Source organism: Dama dama, chromosome 14 (genome assembly GCF_033118175.1).
Source record: "Dama dama isolate Ldn47 chromosome 14, ASM3311817v1, whole genome shotgun sequence".
Taxonomy (NCBI): Eukaryota; Metazoa; Chordata; class Mammalia; order Artiodactyla; family Cervidae; genus Dama; species Dama dama.
Window position 1 is genome coordinate 34,875,920 of NC_083694.1, and position 24,166 is coordinate 34,900,085.

General features: G+C 33.3%; 1 protein-coding gene across 1 annotated transcript in view; it reads right to left on the minus strand.

Moving 5' to 3' along the window:
* Nucleotides 1-1,476: 1,476 nt before the first annotated feature.
* KIFAP3 (kinesin associated protein 3) overlaps nucleotides 1,477-24,166 on the minus strand; it is a 138,986-nt gene continuing 116,296 nt past the window's right edge. The window contains exon 20 of the mRNA XM_061160297.1: nucleotides 1,477-1,946. Coding sequence (XP_061016280.1) covers nucleotides 1,838-1,946 — 109 coding nt within the window. The 3' untranslated portion in view covers nucleotides 1,477-1,837. The remainder of the gene's footprint in view (nucleotides 1,947-24,166) is intronic.

Genomic DNA, 24,166 nt, shown 5'->3' on the forward strand with positions numbered 1-24,166 from the left:
GAATGCTAGACATTCTTCCTTATTCCTTTAGTCAAACTTTCCTTCATAAATAATGCAAAGGTAAATTAGTCCAGGCCTGAGTGGAAAGATCACAATTTCTAAATCTGTAAATTTCTAAAATAAAAATTACAAAAATGTATACAGGGAGAATGAGCATGTGCATGTAAATGCTGGAGCCCACCCTCAAAGTGTTATGAATTGTTTTGAATATTCTTCCTAAATCAGTTTATAATAGTATGAGGGAAGTTATAGAATGTTTGCTTTATCTCTCTAATAATATCACTTCTTATTTGTATTTATACTTTGTACATATGACAAGTAATAAGGCATGATACTTAGTATTGAAGTTACTGCATTGGAAGCAAGTTATGTCACAGAAAAATACACAAGTTTGGGAAAGTCATTTAATTTCTCTTGGCATGGTTTTTCCAACTGAAAGGAGTTTGATAGGGTTGTTTTTAAGACCCTTTCCAGTTTTACTATCCTATAGTTAAAACAGAAACCAAGACAAATAAATACATGTTTTTATAAACACAAAAATAAATATCAATTACGTTGTGAGTTCAAAGACACAAATCATGTCTTAGATTCATTTATTCCCTAAGGAGCATGATATACTTTCTTATATGTAGCAGGTGGTAAGAAAATATCTGTTGACTATATTTTAAGTTTATATGTGATTGGTTTCACAAATAAGTAGAGGACTAAATTATTTCAAAGGCTCTTTCCAGTTCTACTAATTTATGCTTAAAATATGAATCAAGTCCAATAAATAGTATAGTAGACCTATGAGATTTTAAATTGTCTTTGATCTATGAATTCACTTCAAAGTCTCATATAATTTCTTCCACAGCAGGTGCTCAAGGAAATATCTGTATATTGTATTTATTTTATTTGCTCTGTTTTTCAAGTAAGTTTTTTCCATATTATAACATGAATGAGTTATTTTCACAACTCATTATATCTTTCCATTTCTACCTACCTAGTAAAAACAAGTGAACAAATGGGAAATGCATATCTAAGTGAGCAAAATATTTTGTTCTTTAGTTTTTGTCAAAGAGACTTATTAGCTTTTCCATACTATAGACTTCATGAATAGTAAAATTTAAAAACCAATACTAACCTAGTTTCATGTATACTAATATATGTTCTAGGTTTTCTATATTAAAATCAGAAAGACAAAATTAATTTGAATTAACTGCTGAAGAAACTCTACTCACAAATAACATAATTATGGCATATGTTCCACCATTAATCAAAAAATCATAGTTAATAACTTTGGGAAGCAACCTTTCAGGCACATGGCATGAAATAAAAAAGGTGATATTCTTTTTATAAATTTTAAAGGTAGCACTATCACGTGAAATACTCAAGAGTTTACAAGGGGGTAAAAAGGGGCAGGAAAAAAATAAAATTTATATGCACTCTATATAAGCATGTAACTCCTAATGAAACTCAATAAATAGAAACACATGATTTTTGCCAATTCATTTGTACTTTATGCTTCTTTTTAATAGAAATTAAATTAGTCAATTAATGTACATAATGCAGTGTTTGTTTTCCAGTCTAGGTGCTTTTCAGCATTCACTTTTGAGTCTCATGGTAACTGTTACTCAGCATTGAGATGTGGTTTGATGAGTGAACAAGGTCAAGCATCAACTGTACTTAACATAGGACAGAAGGGGTTGAAGTTAACCTGCAGCTAATAACAGGGAATATTAAAAAGAGACACAGACCTGCAAATAGTATCAACATGCATTATTAGGCCAAGATTCAAAGTTAACCCAACCCACACAGATGCCTTCTCAACTGGAAGCACACAGGGAGAGGGATGACTTTACCGAGACCCACAGCCATAGTAGTAAGGTTCATCAGGGCGGAATCCGTAAGCTGTGGCAGGACGTCCGAGAATGCCGACAGACTGGCCAAAGCCATCCATTCCAAGGCTAAAAAGAGAAGGAAGAATAGTCAGTTATATTCTTCATCCCAATGCAGGTTGAGTAAGAGGCCTGGAGATTTACACCTCCGAAATTCTCTAGCAGCAAAATAACTTACGTGGCTGGCTATTATTAACTTTTTTTCTTCTTTAAATTAGTACAGCCATAAAAATATATTAATAACTATTTAATTCTAATAATGTGTTAAAAATACTGAAAATCTCTATCACTAGGCATCATTCAGGGCAAAGAGAAAGAGGGATCAGAAAAGTTTTAATAAATTACTCATATATGGCTTATATGCCAGAATATGAAAATATTTTACATGTTAGCAATAATCAATAATAGAATACATTACTAAGAAATGATAAAATTAAAACTAGTAGAGTTTTGCTATTTATAATAAGATCTCTATTCCATAGGACTAATCCACTATTAGTAAGGACATGCAATTGAGTTTTAGCAGTAATCTTTCACTCAGAGCCAAATCATACTACAAGACTATGACTACAGAAGATAAAGAATTTTTAAAAATTTGGAAGTTAGCCAGATTTGATATGCAAATTCTTCTTCTGACTCTTCAATGCAAAAAAAAAAAAAAAAGACTAAATAGTGCATGTTTTGAGTTATAGCAAGCTGATTATAAAGGTAGAATGAAGTTACAAATGTAGGTTGAAACATGGATAAACTATTACTTAAAAATTATTCTTTTATCTAATAATAAATTTAGAAGAAAAAGCACTTTTAAAGAGTCAGAGAATTATTAAACACTCAGCAAAATGACAAGATACTTATTTTGCCAGGCAAATATGGCAGCTCTAACATGCTCATGCATAGCTCATGCAGTGAATGCTAGTGAGCTTATTTCCAATCAAAAGAAATTATTCATAATGCAGAAATCTAAGCTTTGAAAAATAAATATATTTAAATGATTTGATTGAGATTATGCTAAATGGAAAGACATTTTCCCCTTTATCAGCAATCTCAACGATTAAAAAATATGTTCATATAGGCAGTAACTTCCTCTCACAACATGAGATTAAGTTAAAACACTTTAGAAGTAACTATTAAAATGTTAAGGTTTTAAATAATTTGTGTGCATGTGTTGGATTAGGACTAAACACTAAAAATAAAGGGCATATATTAATAATTTATGTGAATCTACCTTGCAGGGGAATGGGATTTCCAAAATACAAGGTTTACATTAGAATCTGTAATGAAAGATCCTGGACAGATCAAACTTTTGGGCTCCTTCTATATAAAAAATTGTCTGTTATTTCTAAAAGCTATTTGAAATTTTTAAGTCTGAATTTTATTTTGAAATGCCAAAATGTAAGTATACCCTTCCCACTTTGGTCCCATGAAAGAAAGACTAAATTTTCTGATAAAGGGAAATTATTACTCTAGAGGTAGCTTTAAAGATGTTTTAGAAATTAATGGAGTCCATGACTAGACATATCTGTATCAGCTTAAAAACAGGAAAAGTTGGCCATTGAAAAATTTTCTCTTGAAGCACTAAGGCTAACAAATACTCATGTAACTAAAAAACTGTCAATTACATAAAGGATAACTATATAGCCTGTGGATTTTAGCTCCTTTCCTTTTTCATCTTTCAGCTACTCCCTCCTTACATTTTAAAGCATCTTTTCTGAAGCTAAATAGCAGGAGACTTAGGTAAAACTCGATTTAATTTTGTCTTTATCAGTCTAGCAGCTGTGGTGAGATTACTTTTAAGAACTTGGAAACAAGAGGAATATGATTGATCAGGGAATATATACGCAAAAGTGCCTTCAAAACAGAACATCTCACAACAGAACAATATGACGGCAATTCTATCTAAAAGGTGATGATGATACTGAGAAGAGAGTCTGTCAGCCACGTTGGCATAGAACAAGGAGCTCTTCAGAGGCCACGCTGCAGTAGAACCAACCCAAGCAACTCCTTGGGGTGACATATGACATCATCAGGACTATATGACCATTTTCACAGGCTTGTCCTCATTGAGGAAGCGGCTTTAACAAAGGTTCTGAGTCTGAAGTTATTATATATTCAAACTGCAAAACTATTTTTTATTTCTATGACCAATAAGCAAATGTCTAATTACTGTTTCCTCCTATGACCTGCCAACAAGACATTAAGTTTATCTTATCTGCCTAATAGTTATACTTTCATTGTAAATTGAATTGACAAATGGATAGTTTTTTTTTAATATGTTAGTCACATTTTTTGATAAGAATTATGTATCCCCATGTCAGTGAAAGTAAGACCAAACCTTGAACATCAGAGTTTGAGTTTCCAAGCCTGCAGGTTTACTGTGATAAACTTCTATTTATGCACCCAAGCCAGTGACAACATACAAGCCAATTTTTTTGAAGTTCCATAAATACCACTTGGGAAAAATTTTTAAATAAGAGAATTTGAAATCAACTCATAAAATGAATTTTTCCAAAATTATCCATCATGTATTACAGATCAAATTGCTGTTTAAAGAATATTTGAAACATTGTAACCAGTTTGGGTGATAGTCTCATGTAAGTCCTACATCCTTTTGTATTACGAAAGATCAATCATATCCCTACAATTAATATCTTCTAAGTAAAATTCACTCTTAAACAGAATAGCTTGATTCTTTAGTCACTTTTTTGGTTCTAATATAGTGGGGAAGTTAGACTTCTGGGGATGCTAAAACCTGGATATTCTTTTGGGACATGTAGACACTTTATTTTCTCCCTTGGCATAAAGATGTAGCCTTGTTAATGCTGAATTTGGTTCAAAACCAGGAGAGCCTAATGTAAGTTTTCTGAATAGAAAGCAGATAAGATTATATAAATTCTGCTGGAAAGGGATAGACACATGAAAATAAAAGGAAGTGTCACAGCAAAAACTGTCTTTTCCTAACCCACTAAGACTTAAGAGTACATGATATTAAAGCCACTTGCATGCCGTCACCAGGGCCCTTGCAAACAAAGAGAAACTACTGTGATGTGCTGTACCTGCTCTTGCCCTATGTGACCAACCTACTTCAGACAAGAGTTCGTGTATTTCGCTGTTTATATCGGAATTTAATTCAACACTTGCATGGGTGTTTCTGTATGTAGGTATTCTCTTCCTGGTACTCCTAACCTATACAAAAAAGCTGTGTGTTCCTTTAGATTAGAATATGCCACTACGAGACCACATTTCCTTTATAATACTAATTATGTGGTGCCGTTTAACATTTACCCTCAACATCCAGGTATCATATTTTAGACCTTTCAATTAGAAAAATACCAAAATGCAATAATGTTTCTTGAAAATACATAATTCTAAAGAAAATGGTTACTGTTTGCTGTGGAAAGACATCTAGGAAAGGTAAGGCCCCCTGCAATCCATTTGCTATTAAGTTTCATGTCCCAAGAACAATGATTTTGGGGTACTTAGAAAAAATAGTAAGTTCTTCCTAAGTGAAAAAAAATATATTTAAAGTTCAACTTAAAACCACACCTAGGTTTTACTTTTAAACAAACATTTAGAGATCTAATTAGCATTTGGCAAGCAAAAGACTAAATTTTCTGTAATATTTACAAGGCTTCAGAATAAATTTTCAACAGCATTCATTAGAATTCTCAACTTGAGATGATTCAGAGAGGGAGGGAAAAAAGAAATCCAGGTATGACAAGTGATGCTTCACATGCAGCACATGACAAGGGGAATGGCAGCCAGCAGGGAGTCCTAGGCACTCCGAGGTGCTGCTGAGACTTCTGTGCCAGAGAAGATGGCATTCCTGTAGAAACAGAGAAAAATCACCTACCTCTGGCTGTTTGTGAGGCTTAATTAGTGCGTATTTGTAAAGCACTTTGAAATCCTTGGGTGAAAAGTGCTGCATAAGTGAAAAGTATTATCATTATTTTATTAATGTTAGATAAAAGCAATGCAAGTTTTTTTCTTCTTTGAAATTTCCATGTCAGCAAAACGAATGCAAAGCAAATAAGGAATATGTTAGTGGATACTGCAGGAAAAAAAAAAAAAAGGCTACACTCAAGTCAAGTTCTCTTTTCATAGGCAGGCACATAGTATCTTTGACTTGTAAACATTCTTAGAAATAATCTATTCTACCCTTTCATTCACAACACCATTGACAGGGTCTATACAGTTCTTGTCATAACACCTCCATCACACTATACTGTCAAAGCAGTTCACCCCTTCTATAGATACATCAAACCATTAGAAAGTTCTTTATGACAGTGAGCTGAAATCTGGTTCTATTAGTCCTAGAATTACCTTCTCAAAACACACAAGAAGTCTAATTATTCTTTAGTATGACTGCTTCACAACTCTCATTTAATCAATCCTCATGACATGATCTCTAAAATCATTTGCTTTCTAAAGCATTTTGATTTTTTTTCAGTATTTATCTTAAAATAAGCTGAAAAGAAGGCAGTACTTATGTGGTCTGAAACCAGCATAGAACATAAAAATGAGATCCTGTTTCTGACTCTTTGTTAATATAGGCCCAAACTGTGTTGATCTTGAACAAAAATTTTAAGGTGTCATTACCACAATATGGCTTACATTGAATGTGTGTGGGTACAACTGTGTGTAATACACACATGGACACACATGAAATTGATAACTTAAAACTAACCATGTTTAATTTCATCTTTTTAGCTTGGGTCTTTCTTTGGGGATTCTGTTCTCCCTATGCTAAAATCTTTTATGACAATATATTTACAAGTAGGAAACAGTGATATATTAACTGTCTATCTTTGTGATCCATAAGATAATACTGAAGGCTGGAATTCTTTTGGGATTGTCATGTGAAAGGATTTAGCATTTTTTGGAGGAAACAGCTCCAAAATGTATGATTTAGTAATAGTCTTCTAGAACAGCTCATTCTTTTTATTAAATACTCCTGTATACTGATCATAGAATCAAAATCAGTATGTTTATCTTTCTAAGTAGACTGTAAATTTATCATCAGATAAATTTATAATTTCAGCTTAAGTATGATTTGTCATGGGAAGTTTATGTCTATGTCCTTTGTACATCCATCCACTCAAGTAGTACATGAGTTTCTATAATGTGCTAAATATAGTGTTGAGAGTCAATGTTAAAAACAAAGGATGTGGTGCTTGGAAGGCAGTAAAATAAACAAGACATGGTCCCTGATCATGGATTGATGACAACTAACATGGAACCAAAATCTGATAATATGCTGTTACCCTAGTACATTTATAAATTACTACAGCGGAGAATAGGACCAAATATTTAATATAATGTGAGAGTATACTAAAGGTTGTACAGATTGTTACAGAAGAATCTCAAGAACTAGAAAGCGTTTATAGAAAACACTTTGTCTTTTAATGTATCTATCACTTCCTGACATAGTAATTTGTTTTTGTCTTTATTTCCTATTAGAATGTAAGCACCACAAATGGTAAGAAGTATCTTATCCATTGCTCTCCCACTAGCATCTAATATTGTGTCTGACATGGAATGGGATTTCAGAAAGCATTTGATTGCATGAATAGATGAATCTTAAAGGAAAAGCAGGATTTCACAAGTGGAAAGAGAATTCCTGGTAATGTGACAGCCTGAGCAAGAGAAAAGGCTGAAGAAGAGCAAAACTATTTGTTATGGTTAAAGTCTTAGGTTTGCAATGGAAGCAGTAGCAGGAGATAAAAGGCAGAAAGAGGGGATTTTAAGACTGGATTTTGAAAGCTCTTCATATGCCACGTGAGTGCGTGCATGCTAAGTCACTTCAGTCGTGTCTGACTCTTTGTGATCCTATGGATTATAGCCCGCCAGGTTTCTCTGTCCATGGGATTTTCCCAGCAAGAATACTGGAGTGGGTTGCCATGCCTTCCTCCAGGGGATCATCCCAACTCAGGGATTGAACCTGTGTCTCTTACGTCTCCTGCATTGGCATGCATGTTCTTTACCACCAGCACCATCTGCAAAGTGTGGCACCTCATATGCCACACTAAGAATCAAATACTTCTGGAGAATTGTCAGTGGTTTTTAAGAAGGGAAACAACTTACTTCTGTGTTTTAGAAAGGTAATTGGGGTGACAGGCAGTTGAGAAGCAACAGCATGGGGAACATTTAAGAGAATACTAAGGCTGTCCACATGTGAAGTAATGCAAGTCTGTAGAGGCAATGGCAAAACTCACTATGATCAGATATGCTACATTTCATGACAAAATGGTATCTTTTCTCTTTTGAAATGGATTTTTAAGCTATACCTTTACTATTTGTTAACTGAGAATGAAGAGAAAGAATTTCAAAAATGGCCAAAAGTTTGACACTATAGTTAACTGGAATGAAACATTTTTTATTCCTTTAACATGGGAATATGTTTCATCAAATAACTACGAGGCTGTAGTACTCCATGTATTGATAGAAGAAATCAGATTGTAGAAGCAGTTTGTCTTTGTATTGAATGGGAAGAGTTGGGTTATTCTGGCAGAAAGAAACATATTTTTTTCTGGAAATTCATATTTATAGCAACAAGAGAAGTGTGGACTGAATGAGATAATGCCTATAAAACTATACCTAACAATTGTATGTCGTTGTTGTTGTTGTTCAGTCGTTAAGCCGTGTTCAACTCTTGAGACCCAATAGACTGTAGCCCGCCAGGCTTCTCTGTCCATGGGAATTCTCAGGCAAGAATACTGGAGTGGGTTGCCATTTCCTTCTCCAGGGGATTTTCCCGACCCAGGGATCAAACTTGCGTCTCCTGCACTGGCAAGTGGATTCTTTACCAATGAGCCACCTTTGAATACAATACAAACGAGCCATATTTATATGCATTATAAATAATGATGCATTATTTAATCAGGATCTAATTGTTTGCAATTTACAGATCTACCACTAGATGGAGAGCTTGCTTTATCATTGAGTACCACTTTTACAAAGTTTGAAAGCAAGCTTTATCAAATTTAAGCTTCTCAGCATATTTAACATTGACAGAATGTGGTTTCTATTGCTTTTTCATATAATTTATGTCTTTGATTTATATATTTGATATGATTTAGATAAGCAGTTGAGTTAAATAGGAATTTCTTCTCATTCATTTACAAAAAGTTTTGTGAATGAGGAGGCCTATGAAAAGAACAGAAGATGCTGATTGTCCTGGACACTGAAAAATGTACTGCATTTATAATGTTAAAGTACTACTGTAACAGGAAAGCTTCTAAAATTATCATTTAACTTGTCAATAACACTTTGCTTCTATAAATGTATATATAGTAGATAGATATTTTAGGTTGCTCAAAGGTGTTACTTTTTGCTTTTGGCTTGAGCCTTTGTATTATTGAGAAAATGAGTAGAGTGAAGCAGCCTTTTATTGAGTTTCACCAATATATATCACTTAGCTGACACTTTCCATTTATTTTCTTTTAATCTTCTATATGCATAATTATCACTTTTTCCTTTATTCTGATAAAACTAAATGGCTAGAGAATCTTTATAAAAAATCATATTTTTAGTGAAATCAAACTAAGTAATATTTTCCTCAAAATTAAGGGTAAATGATAGCAGGAGTGGGAGGTTGTATGTAATGTATAAATTTGAAACTTACTAAAAATTTTTTTTGAAAAGACACCCGTCAGTTCTAAGGGGAAAATACCACCTCAGGGACAAATCCTTTCAATTTACTCTACTGAGATGCTTCAGATAAAAACCAATTTGTACTAATGATAAAGAAAGCATGTGTAAAATAGTCATTGATTTATTTCAAATGGAAAGAAGCTCCATTTCATGGACACTCTTTTACAATTTACACTTATTATACATCTTCATTTGTTATTTGTTATTAACATATTCATTTGTTATTTAGCCTAGTTTAATGATTATATTTTTCATGTGGAGATATTACAGTTGGTACTTTTTCATATTATATTATCTAGCCCTTTTTATTTTTAAAAAACTCTTACAATCTCATTTAGATTCTTATATTAACTCTCATTCTTGGGTATCCTAGGTCTTTTGCCATTGCTTCCGACATTTCTTCACGACAGTCGCTTTCGTCATGAACTTCATAATTTTTTACTGTATTCAACTTTAGGGTTTTGTTTTGTTTTGTTTTTTGCCTGTCTGCTAGCTGTTGAGCTTGGGAATACTTCTACTGAGAGGTTCTGTATTTATTAAACATCAAGATCCTGGGATATCACTGTCCTGAAACCATTTGAAAGATAATTTCTTGACTTGGGGTTTCCTGAACTAGATGTATAGTATAAATTCTGACCCCACATGTTTGCATGGAGCAAGAGTATGATTCCTTTCCTCATGAGTGACTATCTTCCCCATCTAAGACCCTATCTAGGGTCTGAGTGCAGAAGACAAGTTTTAGTTACTTTTATGCGCTAGTGAATTAAAATCATCTAGTCCTCTTTTCAACTGATGAGAAAAAGGCAGCTCTTTGAAGTTCCAGGCTCTATATAGGGAACTTAGAATTAAGTTTTATCTTTCTATACCATGTAACCTACACCTAGTTCAATATTCTTGTGGTAGTTCTTTTGTGTGTGTGTCATGTAGGGTTATATTCTGTCTACCTTTTCTATATCTATATAGGAAGGGGTATCCAAGTCAGGTCAGTCTACCATCTTGCTGGAGCCCCTTCTACTTTATTCTTATTAATCTGCTTTCCACATCAAAGGAAAGAATTTTTAAGTCCTATATTTCTGTGACTCAAAACTGGCTTTTTTGAACAGAACAATGACTTGAAATAAATAACTGGAGCTGATAGAAGGTGTTTTCTTTTCTCTTATTTGCAGCGGTGTGGTAGCACTCTAATAGGTGCCTAGTAGAAGTTGTCAGATGTGACTGTGATGCTGAAGTGAATTCTTACTGAAACCTGTAACAGTCTCAAAGGCTTCCCTGGTGGCTCAGAGGTTAAAGCATCTGCCTGCAATGCAGGAGACCGAGGTTCGATCCCTGGGTTGGGAAGATCCCCTGGAGAAGGAAATGGCAATCCACTCCAGTATTCTTGCATGGAGAATCCCATGGAGGGAGGAGCCTGGTAGGCTACAGTCCACGGGGGTTGCAAAGAGTCGGAGACGACTGAGCTACTTCACTTTCACTTTTCATAATGGTCTCAAAATTTTTATAGCAATCTTTTAATGTAAGTATACCATCTTGTAATCTTTAACTTGAATTTATTCAATTTAGTACAAGGACTTCTTGAAATTAGCAGTTCTATAATATCAAGCAATGCCTCAGTTCACACCACCAAATGTTAAGGGAACTTGCTGAGCTGCTTAAGTAACCCCTAGGTCAATAAACTGAGTCATTAGCACCTCTTTTAAAGAATTGTTTGTCTGTTACTGGCTCAACATTTATATAATCTGTCATAATACTTTGGTTTTTTTAAGATACAAAAATTACTGCTGTAGGCTTAAAGTAGAGAGTTTAAGTAGCGATGTTTTCACAGTGATAGTTTGACCATACTGTCTGGTACCGAGTGAGTTAAAGCCTGAACACCACAGCTAATTACTATATAATGCTAACCTTAGTTGCTGGTTCATTTTGAGACTCTTTAAAATATGAACTGTGTATTTTACCCCTATGCACTCTCTTAATGATTTGTTTTTTTAGACTGAAATCACTTCCAGCCATCAGTTAGGCTCTTGGTCTCTACATATGCACTTCTCTAAGCACAAATATTTCTTTTTCCTATTGGTCTGCCAGCTCTGTCAGAGCAAATTTCACTTTAAACTAAATGCTATGATACTTAAAACCTCTTGGATTACTCAGGCTGCTAGTGTGATCTATGACCTTCCAAGAATGACAGCTGAACTTTCCAATTTGCTTATACTGCTTGGGGAACTAAAAGCACATGCCAAAGAGAAAAATGTTTCTGATGTTGAACAGAGAGTAGAGTTCTTGTTGGAGGTGGGAGCAGGAGACTATTAAGTACTGAAAAATACTAATAAGAAATGAAAAGAAACTAAACATGCTGTAAAGTCTAAGAGCTCGAGCGTAATTCAAAAGTTAATGCTGGCATTAAAATTTTTTAGTCCACTTAAAATATGAATAATGACCTTCAGTTACTGAAATTTAAAACACCAACCAGAATCTTAGAAAGATAATGCACTATATCAAAATGAACAAGTTCAAGAGATGGAACCAAAATTATCACAAATACCATACCTAATGGGCTATATCAACTCCCCATCATTCTCTATAAAACACACAGAAACCCAACATACAGATATAACCAAAGAGGTAAAGTAATATCATATCTAATATGCATGCTACCCCTACTGACATGTCAGTCTCTCCTAAATTAAAAATTAATGTTACGCTTCTGGTAAAGCATGGTCTCCAAAGTCCTTAAATAAATAATACAGTGTGGGAATATTTTTATATAGTTTTGAAACTTTTAACTTTTACTACCTTTCATAAGAGGTACACAAATATTAGTTGTAAAAGAAAATCTTAAAAATCTTATCAAATATATGTTAATGTAAAGTTTCCAATTTATGCCCTAGTCTACTTATTTATTTGTCTCAGTAATTTTTAGGCTAAGCAGCCTTCAAATTACCTTTGGCTAATAAAAATCAAATGGTGATTGATAAAGACCTTTTTTCATAGCTAAATCAAACTAAGTAATAGTTTTCTAAAATTGAGGGCACAAATATGGATACTAGAAACTATGTTTAAACAAATAAAAAGTGCATGTTTTTAACTTGATTCTAAATGAGTTTATAATACCAAATATACAAGCATTTCCTTACATTATTATGACATTGTTTTTTAATAAGAAGATTGATTCTTTAAATTCTGTAGTGCTTTATAATTTTCAAGTTTCATACACATGATTTCATATGATCCAATAAAGACCCCTTTCTCCCCCACCCACATCTTGTCCCTCCCCTTTCCCTCTTCCCACTGGTAACCACTAGTCCGTTCTATCTGTGAGTCTGCTTTTTTGTTTTATTCACTAGTTTGCTGTATATCTTAGATTCTGCATAGAAGTGATATCATACAATATTTACTTTTTTCTCTGTCTGACTTATTTCACTTAGCATAATTATAACATATATGTTGGGCAGTGATATACAAGTACTTTCAGCCACTAACTCAGTAGTTTCATTAATCAATACAGGTCAGATAAATATTCAACAGTTACTCAGTGCCTTCTAGAGCACTTAGGATCTCAGTACATTACATAATACACCAATATTGCATTTAGCACTAGAAGAACAGGTACTAAAGTAAATCTCTACTCAAACTTTATAAACTCTCTTGGTTCCTGAGAATGCATTTATTATATTATAGGTCTGTATATAAGAAGGTAAATTCATTTTCTACTTAGGTCTAAGGCTAATTTTCGGTTGTCAAGATACAACCTGATTGAAGCCATCCTGGTCAACCAGGTTGCAGTCTTGTGATGATGAAACAAAGTATTTCTAATATTTTCTTCATAAGATGGGGCTAAGCACCTTTTGCAAGCACTGACATCAAGCAAATTCAGTGCAGACTGGAACGCAGAAGTACACGATTGTAAAGATTACTTTTCTGACTTGTGTCCCCTTATTATATTTTAAATTGAAGTTATTATTTTCAAAGCAACATAAGGAAACACACTTTTTATCATTGATGTAATTGGCATTTTTCTCCCTTGTGATTATGTTTACAAATTCAGCAAAACAAACTTAAGTATGAGCTTATCAACAACTCCTGCATTTTATTAAAGTTAGTAGGGTGCGATGACCTCAAAACCAGAATATCTGGATATGATTTATGTCTCTATTGATATAGCTTGTTTCAGTCTGTATTTGTAACTTTCTTTGTCACGATTTCTTTTTTTTTTTTTTTTTTTGTGGTAAAATAAGAATAATGGCTATCCCTTTTAACATCTCTCTGCCTTAAGATTATTGTATTTCCAAGTCTCTTACAAGAACAGTACAAAGACCCTTATAGCATCTATTTGGTGGTATTATCGTTATGACATATGAAAATGATAGAGCCTTCCCTAAAAATACTTAAGAAATTCTGGCTCCTGCCATATAATCCAGACTGTTAAGAGATACTCTATCATACTTGGCATGCTTCTTACACATGCTTTCTGTTTGCCTTTACAGAGCTCTTACATAATTCATAAAGATTTATGCCAACATATAGGCAACTAATTGTTGTTGCACTAAAATAATGCCATGGCCAATCATATCTTCCTTTACCATAGTGAGACTGGACTGCTTATATAAATAAAATTATTCAATCAAAATCCTTCAGATGCTATGTCAAGATTGATGCAAATGATACAGCACCTTTAGGGATGAATAATATGGGGAACGTCTCTTTACACACTTTTTCATCTTATTTTATATTCTGGGAGTTTATTTTGAAAGTAGTAAATCAAGGATAAAGTTTTTAGTTATTCCACACAAATCATCACTTTGCACACTGCAAACATTTCTGTACGTAGGTTTATTGCTATAGTGTTGGCTTTTCTTTGCAAAGGGCACAGGGTTATAGAAGTGTTTAGGGTGGGTATTTTCATTCTGTGATGTTTGCTGACTTGTGATTGTGCCAAGCTGACAATACGGGATACATAAGCAAAGCTGGGCAACTATGAGGAGAATTCTTCAGGGAGATGGAAATGTACCATACATTTTTGAGATCACAGGCAGTAGAGGGTTTTAAGTAGCATTTCCAATGGGCACATAGGTATATCTATATTAGTTAATTCACATATAAAGGACAAGGAAAAATTAAAAATTGACTTAAAATGATGATGGTGCCCACCTCCTGACGGAAAATATTACTTCCTTCCCCCAGATTTTAGAAGAAAAAGGTAAGATGCAACTGTAGGATACTGACATAGTTTCTGTGTTCCCTTAGTATATACAGAGAATGAGTTGAGCTATAATTGCCCAATATTTATAAAGTCCTTAAAATCTAGAATTTAAAAAAAAAAAAAAAAAGACCTTTTGAAACTTTTAAGAATTCCTGCTTTTTACTATCTCAAAAGAGATCTCATGGAATTTAAGCACCCATGTAAATACAGCTTTACGGAGTTTCTTGTATCAGTTTAAGTTACAGTTGTAATTTAAAAATTTACTTGCCTAACTATGATCATAGAAGCCTCCTTCCATCCTTTCACATTTGAGGGGCTCTAAATTAGCCACTTGAAATTGTCCACACAAATCTGGATTCCTTTTTAAGATTGCTTTGCCTTTTAAGTTCTTACAGGCCAATATAAAGGTGCTTTGTTTTTGGCTGGAAAAACCTGAGATGGAAAGAATTTCTGAAAAAGTGGGATGTATCAACTTAGATAAAGCTAAACAAAGAAGACTGGCTTAAAAATATATTAAAGTATGTTATATTATTTGTTACAGAATGCAGACTTACGTCCACAAAAGAGACAATATTCAGAAAATCATTAACTGTGCTCCTCTCTATACATCTATTCAAAAGACTATTTAAAATCTTTAATCTTGACTATAGGCACAAGAAAGCATTTGTTGGTTATGCCTCTCTAGTCTGAAATAGTAGTCTTTATGTAAAAACCAACATAGACATACATAGATTTTTACATTCACCAATAATTAACTTTAATGATAAAAGTATAAAGTTCAGAAAAATACTAATAATTCTTCTCAAATACAAAAGCAAAGCATCATTTGAAAATAGATTTTATAGCAGAATGTCATATTTGTCTCTCTGAAGTAGGTCTGAGTTATATTTAGTTGGCAGAGCCACTGAATACCTAGTGAGATTACCAAGTAATTTGGGCTACCACTGAAAAACTTCATATTGGCCTACAATTCCTATAAGTAAATGAAGGGGGTGATGGAGGATGAGACGGCTGGATGGCATCACTGACTCAATGGACATGAATTTGAGCAAACTCTGAGAGCTAGCGAAGGACAGGGAAACCTGGTGTGCTGTAGCCCATGGGGCTGCAGAGTTGGACATGACTTTAGAGACTGAACAACAACAAAATTTACAGGATTATAGTTCACAGTTAATCCCCTTAACTCCAGAGTTCCCTTCCATAACCCTCAACGGAGGCTTACTGCTTTTTAAAAATGAGAAATCTAATGCATTTAAACAAATCTAAAACTCTTTCAATTAAAATTTTTCAGAATTCATCAACAGCTATGACATCGGCATTAAAAAAAGTTCAAAGACTAAACTGTTTTCTCTCTCGTTTCCTTGGGAATATCTATCTACCTACCTACCTACTTCCTTCCTTCCCTATCTACCTTCTTATGTAAAATGAAAGCTTTCTACTGAGTAAACCTTTGCTCATGAGATGGAAGACATCAGAAAGCAACATTTACATCAAGCTCTTTGACACAATGTCTCTTCAATATTCAAATTATGTTTTGTAGGACACTGACATGTTTCTTAAGAGGCCTTCTATTACGAAAGTACAAAAAGCTGTTGTCTGAATCAGTCCCTCCAAAGTACTTACTGTTATAATGAAGCAACTAAATTCTAGTCAATCACCAGACCATTAAGGGGCAGTATTATTAAACAGCCTATAAAACTCAGGAGGTTGTATTTTAATAATAATGTGATTCTTTGCCAAATATTGCACTGTTTAGGTTAAAATGCAAAAATATCAATCTGTTTACTTATTTATCTAAGAAAATTAATCACAATATCTTTAAAAATTATTTTTATTTTTTCTGGTTTTGAAATATTATTGACATATAATATTGTCATTAGATCATCTTTTTTCTTCTGGAAGAAAATGTTAAAGGTATAATCTTTCGTAACAGAGGTAAATTAACAAATAGCATGCTCTTAAAAAAGTGTTTAAGATATTATGGCATTCTTCTCTAATGATTAATTGGTGTCGTCTAAAGATTAAGGACAAATAAAAAATGTTTAAGACATTTATGTCACTAGGACACACACACACATTTAATCAAGGTGTGAGAACAATATAAATGTTGGCAGGAACATGTAGAAGACCACTGATATATAAAAACTGCCACTGTACTTAGTATTAATTATTTAATTATTTTTCTAAGCCTGATAATACTATTACCTTTAAAAATCTTTTTAAAGAGTGAAATAAAGAATAATAAATAGGATACTTTAAGTCATCACAAAAAATTATATTTTAACCCTGAACTTTATATATATCCTTCTCAATGGGAAAGGGATCATTTCTTACTGATTTCTAACCCTTGAGCCCATCCAAGTGTTTCTAAATTAAAAAGGTTACTGAATAAAATAAATTTTAAATGTTAAAAATAAAACATTAAATGTACATTCTTACTTCAATTGTATTTTTATTTAATACTCTATAAAGTTATCTTCATTCGTCATCACAGAAACTTTAAGTAAAAATTAAAAGTATCTTTTGGAAATAAAATAATCTCTAACAGTATATAATCTGTACTTCTGATAAAGTGATTATCAACAGGTCAACTAGTTAAGACCCAATAATAAGAAAGTAACAAGATGAAAAAACCTTTTATTCATTAAGTATGTGGTAAAATTTGTTTCTACAAAACATAGGCTATTTGACAATGAAAACTAACATAAAACTTGTAATACTGGGACATTACAAGTTTCTTTTGACAATAACTTTTTTTAAAGCTAGAGAAAGCTTACATTCAGTATAGATGGTACTTTTCAGTATAGGTATATTCAACTGGATATGTGGTAGTGTAAGACATGTGCACTAAGATTTTCTTAACTCAATCATAACAATGAAGGCAATCACCTTTATGTATAAAAAACACTGCAATTAAAAAGGCAGTTTTTTATGTTATGTAGGTTACTAAAAATTTTCCTATTTAGCATAGGCTCCTACCAACAACTTTGTATTACAAGCACATAATACTATATATACATCTTGATTATATATTTAATAAATACTACACATTGTGCATTTGAAATGATCTGATTTACATTTTAAAAAGATCACAATGGTTACTCTGGGAAAAAAATGGATTGCAAGAGAAGGCAAATATAGAAGCAGGGAAGTCAGGAGGCTATTTTGAATGGTTCAGGTGACAGATAATAGTGGCATGGACTAGGGTAATAAGGGTGGATATGCAAAGAAAAGGCCAAGTTTGAGACAGTCTAGTAATGAAAACAACAGGACCTAAAGATGATTTGCACTGGTAATGGTGAAGAAAAGGGAGGAACCAGGGGAAACTCCAAAGTTCATGGCTTGAACTACTGGTTGATGGTGACATTTGCTGAAGTGGAAGATTAGAGCAGGCACCTATTTGCATGTGGGAAACCAAAAGTTAAGTCTCATGATTTTACTAAACATTCAATTGGGTATGTTAAATAGAGGAATAAAGCTGGTGCTCAGAGGAGAGGTATCAGATAAAAACACAAGCCTTTAGACAGTATTAACATTTAATGACATGGGATCTGGATGAAATCCTCTATTTAGGTAGTGGGTGCAGTTAGAGAAGGCACTCCCCAAAATGATAGGGATAGAGAATGGGGTCGAAATTCTACAGTAACCAGCATTTAATGGTGAAAAGGAAGTGGAATATCCAGCAGAGAACACTGAGAAGGAATGGAGAAGATCCTAGGAGGAAGGTTAAAAAAAAATTGGGTACTTTGAAAGCTGAAAAAGGGGCAGTTTCAAAAAGCAGGGCCTGGACATGTGTGTCAAACACTGCTGAGAGTTAAAGATGAGAAAGGTCCATGGATCTGGCAATTTGAAGCTTACGAGTGTTCTGGACAAAACTGGAGAAATAGCAGAGTGAATGGGCATCTTTTGGATGTACTGTATGAAGAGAAATGAGAAATGGGGAGAGGCTGGAATGTGATGTTGGGGCAAAGAGTTTAACTTTGGAGATTCCATACTGAGTTTATATACAGACAGGAATGATTTAGGAGAAGTGAGAAGAATGATGACATGAAAGAAGATCTCAGGAAGGCAAGAAGGGATGGGTTCCAAGCAAAGTGAACCAACTGGACTTTGAAGAAAAAGGCCCTTTCTTCACTGTAATAGAGGGAAGAGAGTGAGATGGAGTAAAAATAAGAATAGACACCTGGAGGTAAGGAGATAACCTTGGGCAAGCTGCTTAACTCAATAAGCTTTGGTTTTCCTAATGTCTCCTTCCCTGAGTTGTTGTGAAGATCAAATTAGAGAAGGGATATAATAACAGCAATTAGCATACTGTCTGGCACTCAGTAAATATATTTCAATAAATGCCACATTATTATTAATCAGCATATCTCAAATTATAGGCAGATTTGAAACAGCTTTAGAGAATAACATTTTAAATAATACAATTAGAATAAAGACTAAGTCTGTATGGCATTGAAGCCTGCACATTTCTGTTCCATTCTAGCAATTTCATTTAAAATTGGACTGGATGGTTTATGTTACAGAAATGAACTTTTTGGAGCAGTTTCACTCATTTAGGATTTTTCTTTCATTTTTTAAAGACCAACAAAAACTTTAAAAAATTGTTTTGTGCAGGAATTTTCTGTGAACTTTCATGTCTAGAATTTTGAATGGGTTATGGACTGTCTGATGCAGATTTAAAAGTAGTAGAAAAACAAAGAAATAAACTATTTAACAGCCCCCAATACCCTCAAATACAGAGTCTAAAAATTCTGCTTTAGTTTCCATCATTTTTCTCCCCACATGCAAACTTTCACGTTACAGTCTAACCACATACAGATAGGCTTATTTGGAAACACTAACTCTAAAAGCAGAAGCTACAGTTTTAAAGTTCAACATTTCCACATTAGATCAAGTATCTTCCGAAAAGGCAAGGGTAGTGCTGTACATCCCTTTCTCTTAAAATGTTCAAGCCATTCTTTTTTCTTATCCTTCTCCTCTTATTGGGGTAACTAACAGGCACTTTACCCAAAGTGGGTCCTCTGTTTTATCAGAAGATCTGACTCTACTTTCCCATCTTAGAATCTTATTCTGTGCTTCAACCTATTTTTCAGTTGTTCTTTTTATGATAGCTATATAAATCAATGAACTGGTATTACACACTGCTGATGAAAATAGAAATAATTTATTTTGTGAAAACAAACAGCTATAACAGAAACTGACTTCAATGGTGAGAAACCAGAAGCAGATTTCTTTTATATATTTTAGAACATTTCATATTTATGTATAATGTGATCTATATAAACATGTATTATTAATAAAATATATTTATCAATGCCCATCATCTAAATTGGCATTCTAAAAGTGAATTTCTTGACAGAGATAAGTTCCAGCTACCAACTAGAAAATAAGACAGTAATAAAGATAATAAGTTTAAGTGAAAAATAAATTTAACAACATATATTAACTGAATCAAATGATTGATGCTTCAACTGGGAGGTTTCATTGTAGCAAAAAATAAATGTGACTTTATTGTACTTCACTATGAAGATGTATATATTTAACAATGTGTAAGATTCAGCTTGCTTAAATGTGATTTTGAATTTCCACTGATTTATTCAACAGATATTTATAGCATTTCCAGTATTTGTAAGGACCCATATGGTAAGATGGTTTGGTGGATACTTAAAATGATGTAAGAATAGCTCTTACAACGTAGAAGTCAAGTTTTTGAAGTCCTTTAAATACTATGAAATCTTCTCTGAAGGCAAAAGTGAAAAACAATGTTCTGACTTATTAAATAAACTCATTAAGTGCAAATTTATGTTGAAACTGAATATATGACATAATCCAAGAAATAAAAAACTAGCTTCTTTGAGGAGGAAAGGTTTGAGTTTTCAAGAGCATTAAACTCGACCTAATTTGAACAATGATGGTAGTACATACGCATGTGCAGTCACTCCTCACCCTGCCTCCCCAACACATGCACACCTTTCTCCTCTCAGCTTATTAACATTCTAAATCTTTCTCCCAGGTTTGGCCTTGCAACCACTTACTTGATAAAACAGGTCACTTAGAAAGGAAGAACGACCAATAAAATGAATTACAAAGACAACAAGATTAAACTGATTGCCCTGTTTTCATACACTGTAGCTGAAATCTGCAAATATGCAGTTGGCTGTGTTTTGGCATTTAACAGCATGCGATCAGTAAGGAGGAGGAAATTTTATTCTCATTAACGGTTGCAGATTTACTGCAGTGAAAAAGGGCTATGTAACCCGAGATGTGACAGTGCAGAAAGATCAAAGCCTTGGACTGGAAACCAAATAAACCCTCTGGCTACTTCCTGCAAGGAAAATTCACTTTGGCAATGTAAAACAGAGCCCAGTTAAAAACTACTCTCAGTTTTATGAGCTGTCATAGCAGCTCAAGTGGTTTGGACCGGTTGAGTTCAGAACATTATATTTCCTTGTTTTTGTCTTAGATACTTCTGTAAGCAGTTTTATAGACTTTAAAAAAAAAAAAACACACACACAATAACAAATAAACAAAAAAAGAAATTCTTTTCTTTTGGTTGAAACTGAGAAGGTAACCACTACACTTATTAAAACAGGCAGGTCTTCATTTGCACATTCCTTTCTCATTTACTACAGTTTAATATTTTGCCCTTAGATTTATTTGGCAATATACATTTACTTTAATAATTCATCTGTAATCTGTACAATCCCTATTCAAAATAAGTGCAAATCAGTTTACAGAACCCATATGGCTCATATGTGAGGGGTGAGCTAATAGCACATCTGGAAGGTCTACGGGCAATATGGAGAATATGGGAATTAATTAATATTACACTAAAAAACCTATAGGCTCTAGGTTTCATCTATTTTAAAAAATTATTTAAGAAAAAAACATTTGGTTCACGTTTCTAATACAGGGGCTTTCAAAATAATTAATCATAAACACTTAAATCACACTGTTAAATCAATCAAAACACAGACGTGCTAGACAAATCGACCCCTAAGTTTAGGAGTAAGCTCAGATTCACTGGATCCAGACTTAAGGGAAATAAAAGATGACATGCTCTACTTTCCTTTCTCTTTTATTTTTCTGGAGGGGTGGTAGTGCTTATCAACCAAATTGCTTATAATTTTAAAATTCTCATTAGACTATGAATAAGCAAGTCTTTATAATTGTAATGTGTATCCTATTCTCTTAAAAAAACTCATTAATCTTTTCGGAAAATAAGAGCATTTTATTGGTCAAATATATCATAAAAGCAGTCATCCATGCTTAAGGACTTTCTCCTTTCTTTTTAAAATTTATAACTCATTTCTGTATATCTGTACAGCCAACAAAAATGCTATTAATACATATAAAATGAATGAACTTTAACACTGGATAATCACACTTAAACGGTGGTGATATAATTAAGTTCGTAGTCATGACTGGATGAACTCCCATGTCATTTCTTCTGGTACAAAACTACACGGTACTTGATGTGTTAACATTTTTATAGGATCTAGTCATCTTCAGATTACTTATTAAATTTATAGACTCAATTATACTGAAATTCTTCTCCTAAATGAAAGTCCCAATAAAGAGACAACAAATTTGGTTTTCTTTGGGAGGATCTTTGGATTTTACACACAGCTAACACACATGCCTCCAAAACCCAAGCTCAGATCACCAGACTGAAAATTAACAGGAGTTTGATGAGAGCAGTTCTACAACCAACTTCTCTTGCTTCTAAATTTCCAAAGGAAAGCAAGTCACTTAAAATATTTTTTTCAAGTCAGTATAATTTTTTTCTAGGATAAAATATCTTCCCAGGTTTCCAGTATTTTAAGTCTTGATTTTTGGCTTGAATTTCTATATTTCAGTAAAGTTTACAATTTGCTAATGCTGATGTGTGATAATCTAATAAAATCTGGCCTTAAAAGTTATAGGCCCAATTTACTAATAAAACGTAATTCAATTTTCCTTGGGAAATGCAAATCATTAGTATCCAAGCAGTAGAACTGAATTGAATTCCTTTGCCTTTTTTATGGTTAAAAAGAAGTTTTCTCTATTAAAAAGGCTTAACAAAGAAGTCAACTAAGACTAATATGTAAGGATTCACTTATAGGCATAATACAATAGCATCATGTATATAAACATTTACATTGGTTAATTAGCTTAATTAAAGATTTGCTGGAGACATTAATCCTTGTAGACTGATTATCCCACTCATTTCATCCTCATTTTTTGTTCAACTGGATTAATCTGTAGAGAACTTAATGAACTACTTAACACAGTTTAATGGTAGTGAACTAGTTACTTGATGTGTTAATAAACTTTAGCAATTTGTCTCCAAGCAATCTAAACACCAATTTTCAGTAAACCATATAGTGTACTAATGCAAAATAAGTAAACAATATCCTGTATTATACAATAAAGTCTACATATCTTACTCTGAATTTTAATAAGATTTACTCCAAACTCTCTAAAGCATAGTTCACTGTTAAACTAACGTATCTGCTTGCCATTTGGAGGCAGTAGTGGTGTAATACTAAGAATGCTAACTCTTACCAAGCTTAAAGGCCTCACTATATTACCTAACTGGTTTTGGACTAGTGCCTTAAAAATTTCTGAGCCTTAATTTCTACATTTGTTAAAATAGGGCCAGTACTACTTTGCCCTATATACCTTACACACTGTTGATGATCAAATGAGACACACAATGAAATAAATGTTAGCTTTGTTGTTGTTCTTTAGTTTAGTTGCTAAGTTGTATCCAACTCTTTTTGCAGCCTCATGAACTGCAGCCCACCAGGCTTCTCTGTCCATGGGATTTCCTAGACAAGAATACTGGAGTTGCCATTTCTGTCTCCAGGAGAGCCTCCTGACCTAGGGATTGAGGTGGATTCCTTACCACTGAGCCACCAGGGAAGCCCAAATGTTAGCTACATGCAAGTTATTAATCTTTGTATAATAAGATTTAGACAAAAAAGTGCCTTAAATTTTATTCTTTGAAGCTCTTAGAAGGCACCTAAGACATCCCATCTTCTGAGATTAAAAAAAAAAAAAATAACTGGCATAATTGTTGAGAGTATTTAGAGAGAAAAAAATGTAATGTGATTTAATGTAAAGACTGTGTTAGAGCAAGCGTCTCATACTTAAGAAACCATTTGTTTGCATTGGTTTGCTTCTCTCATCAGAACTGTCACATAGCTATTGCCACTCTTGGTCTCCTGTTTTCACTATCCCACTAATTAAACCATTTCATTACGTTAGATGGAATTTTACCTATCACACAGTATTATTTCCTATGAATAGTTTTATTCATTTCAAGTAATTTTACCATGCATTTCTGATTGGTTAATAAAGATGGGAACAACTTAAAATTATTTCTACTGGTTATAGTTAGCTATAGCAATTATTACTGAGCCTGAAATAACACGTTTATATATGCTAAAATAATGTC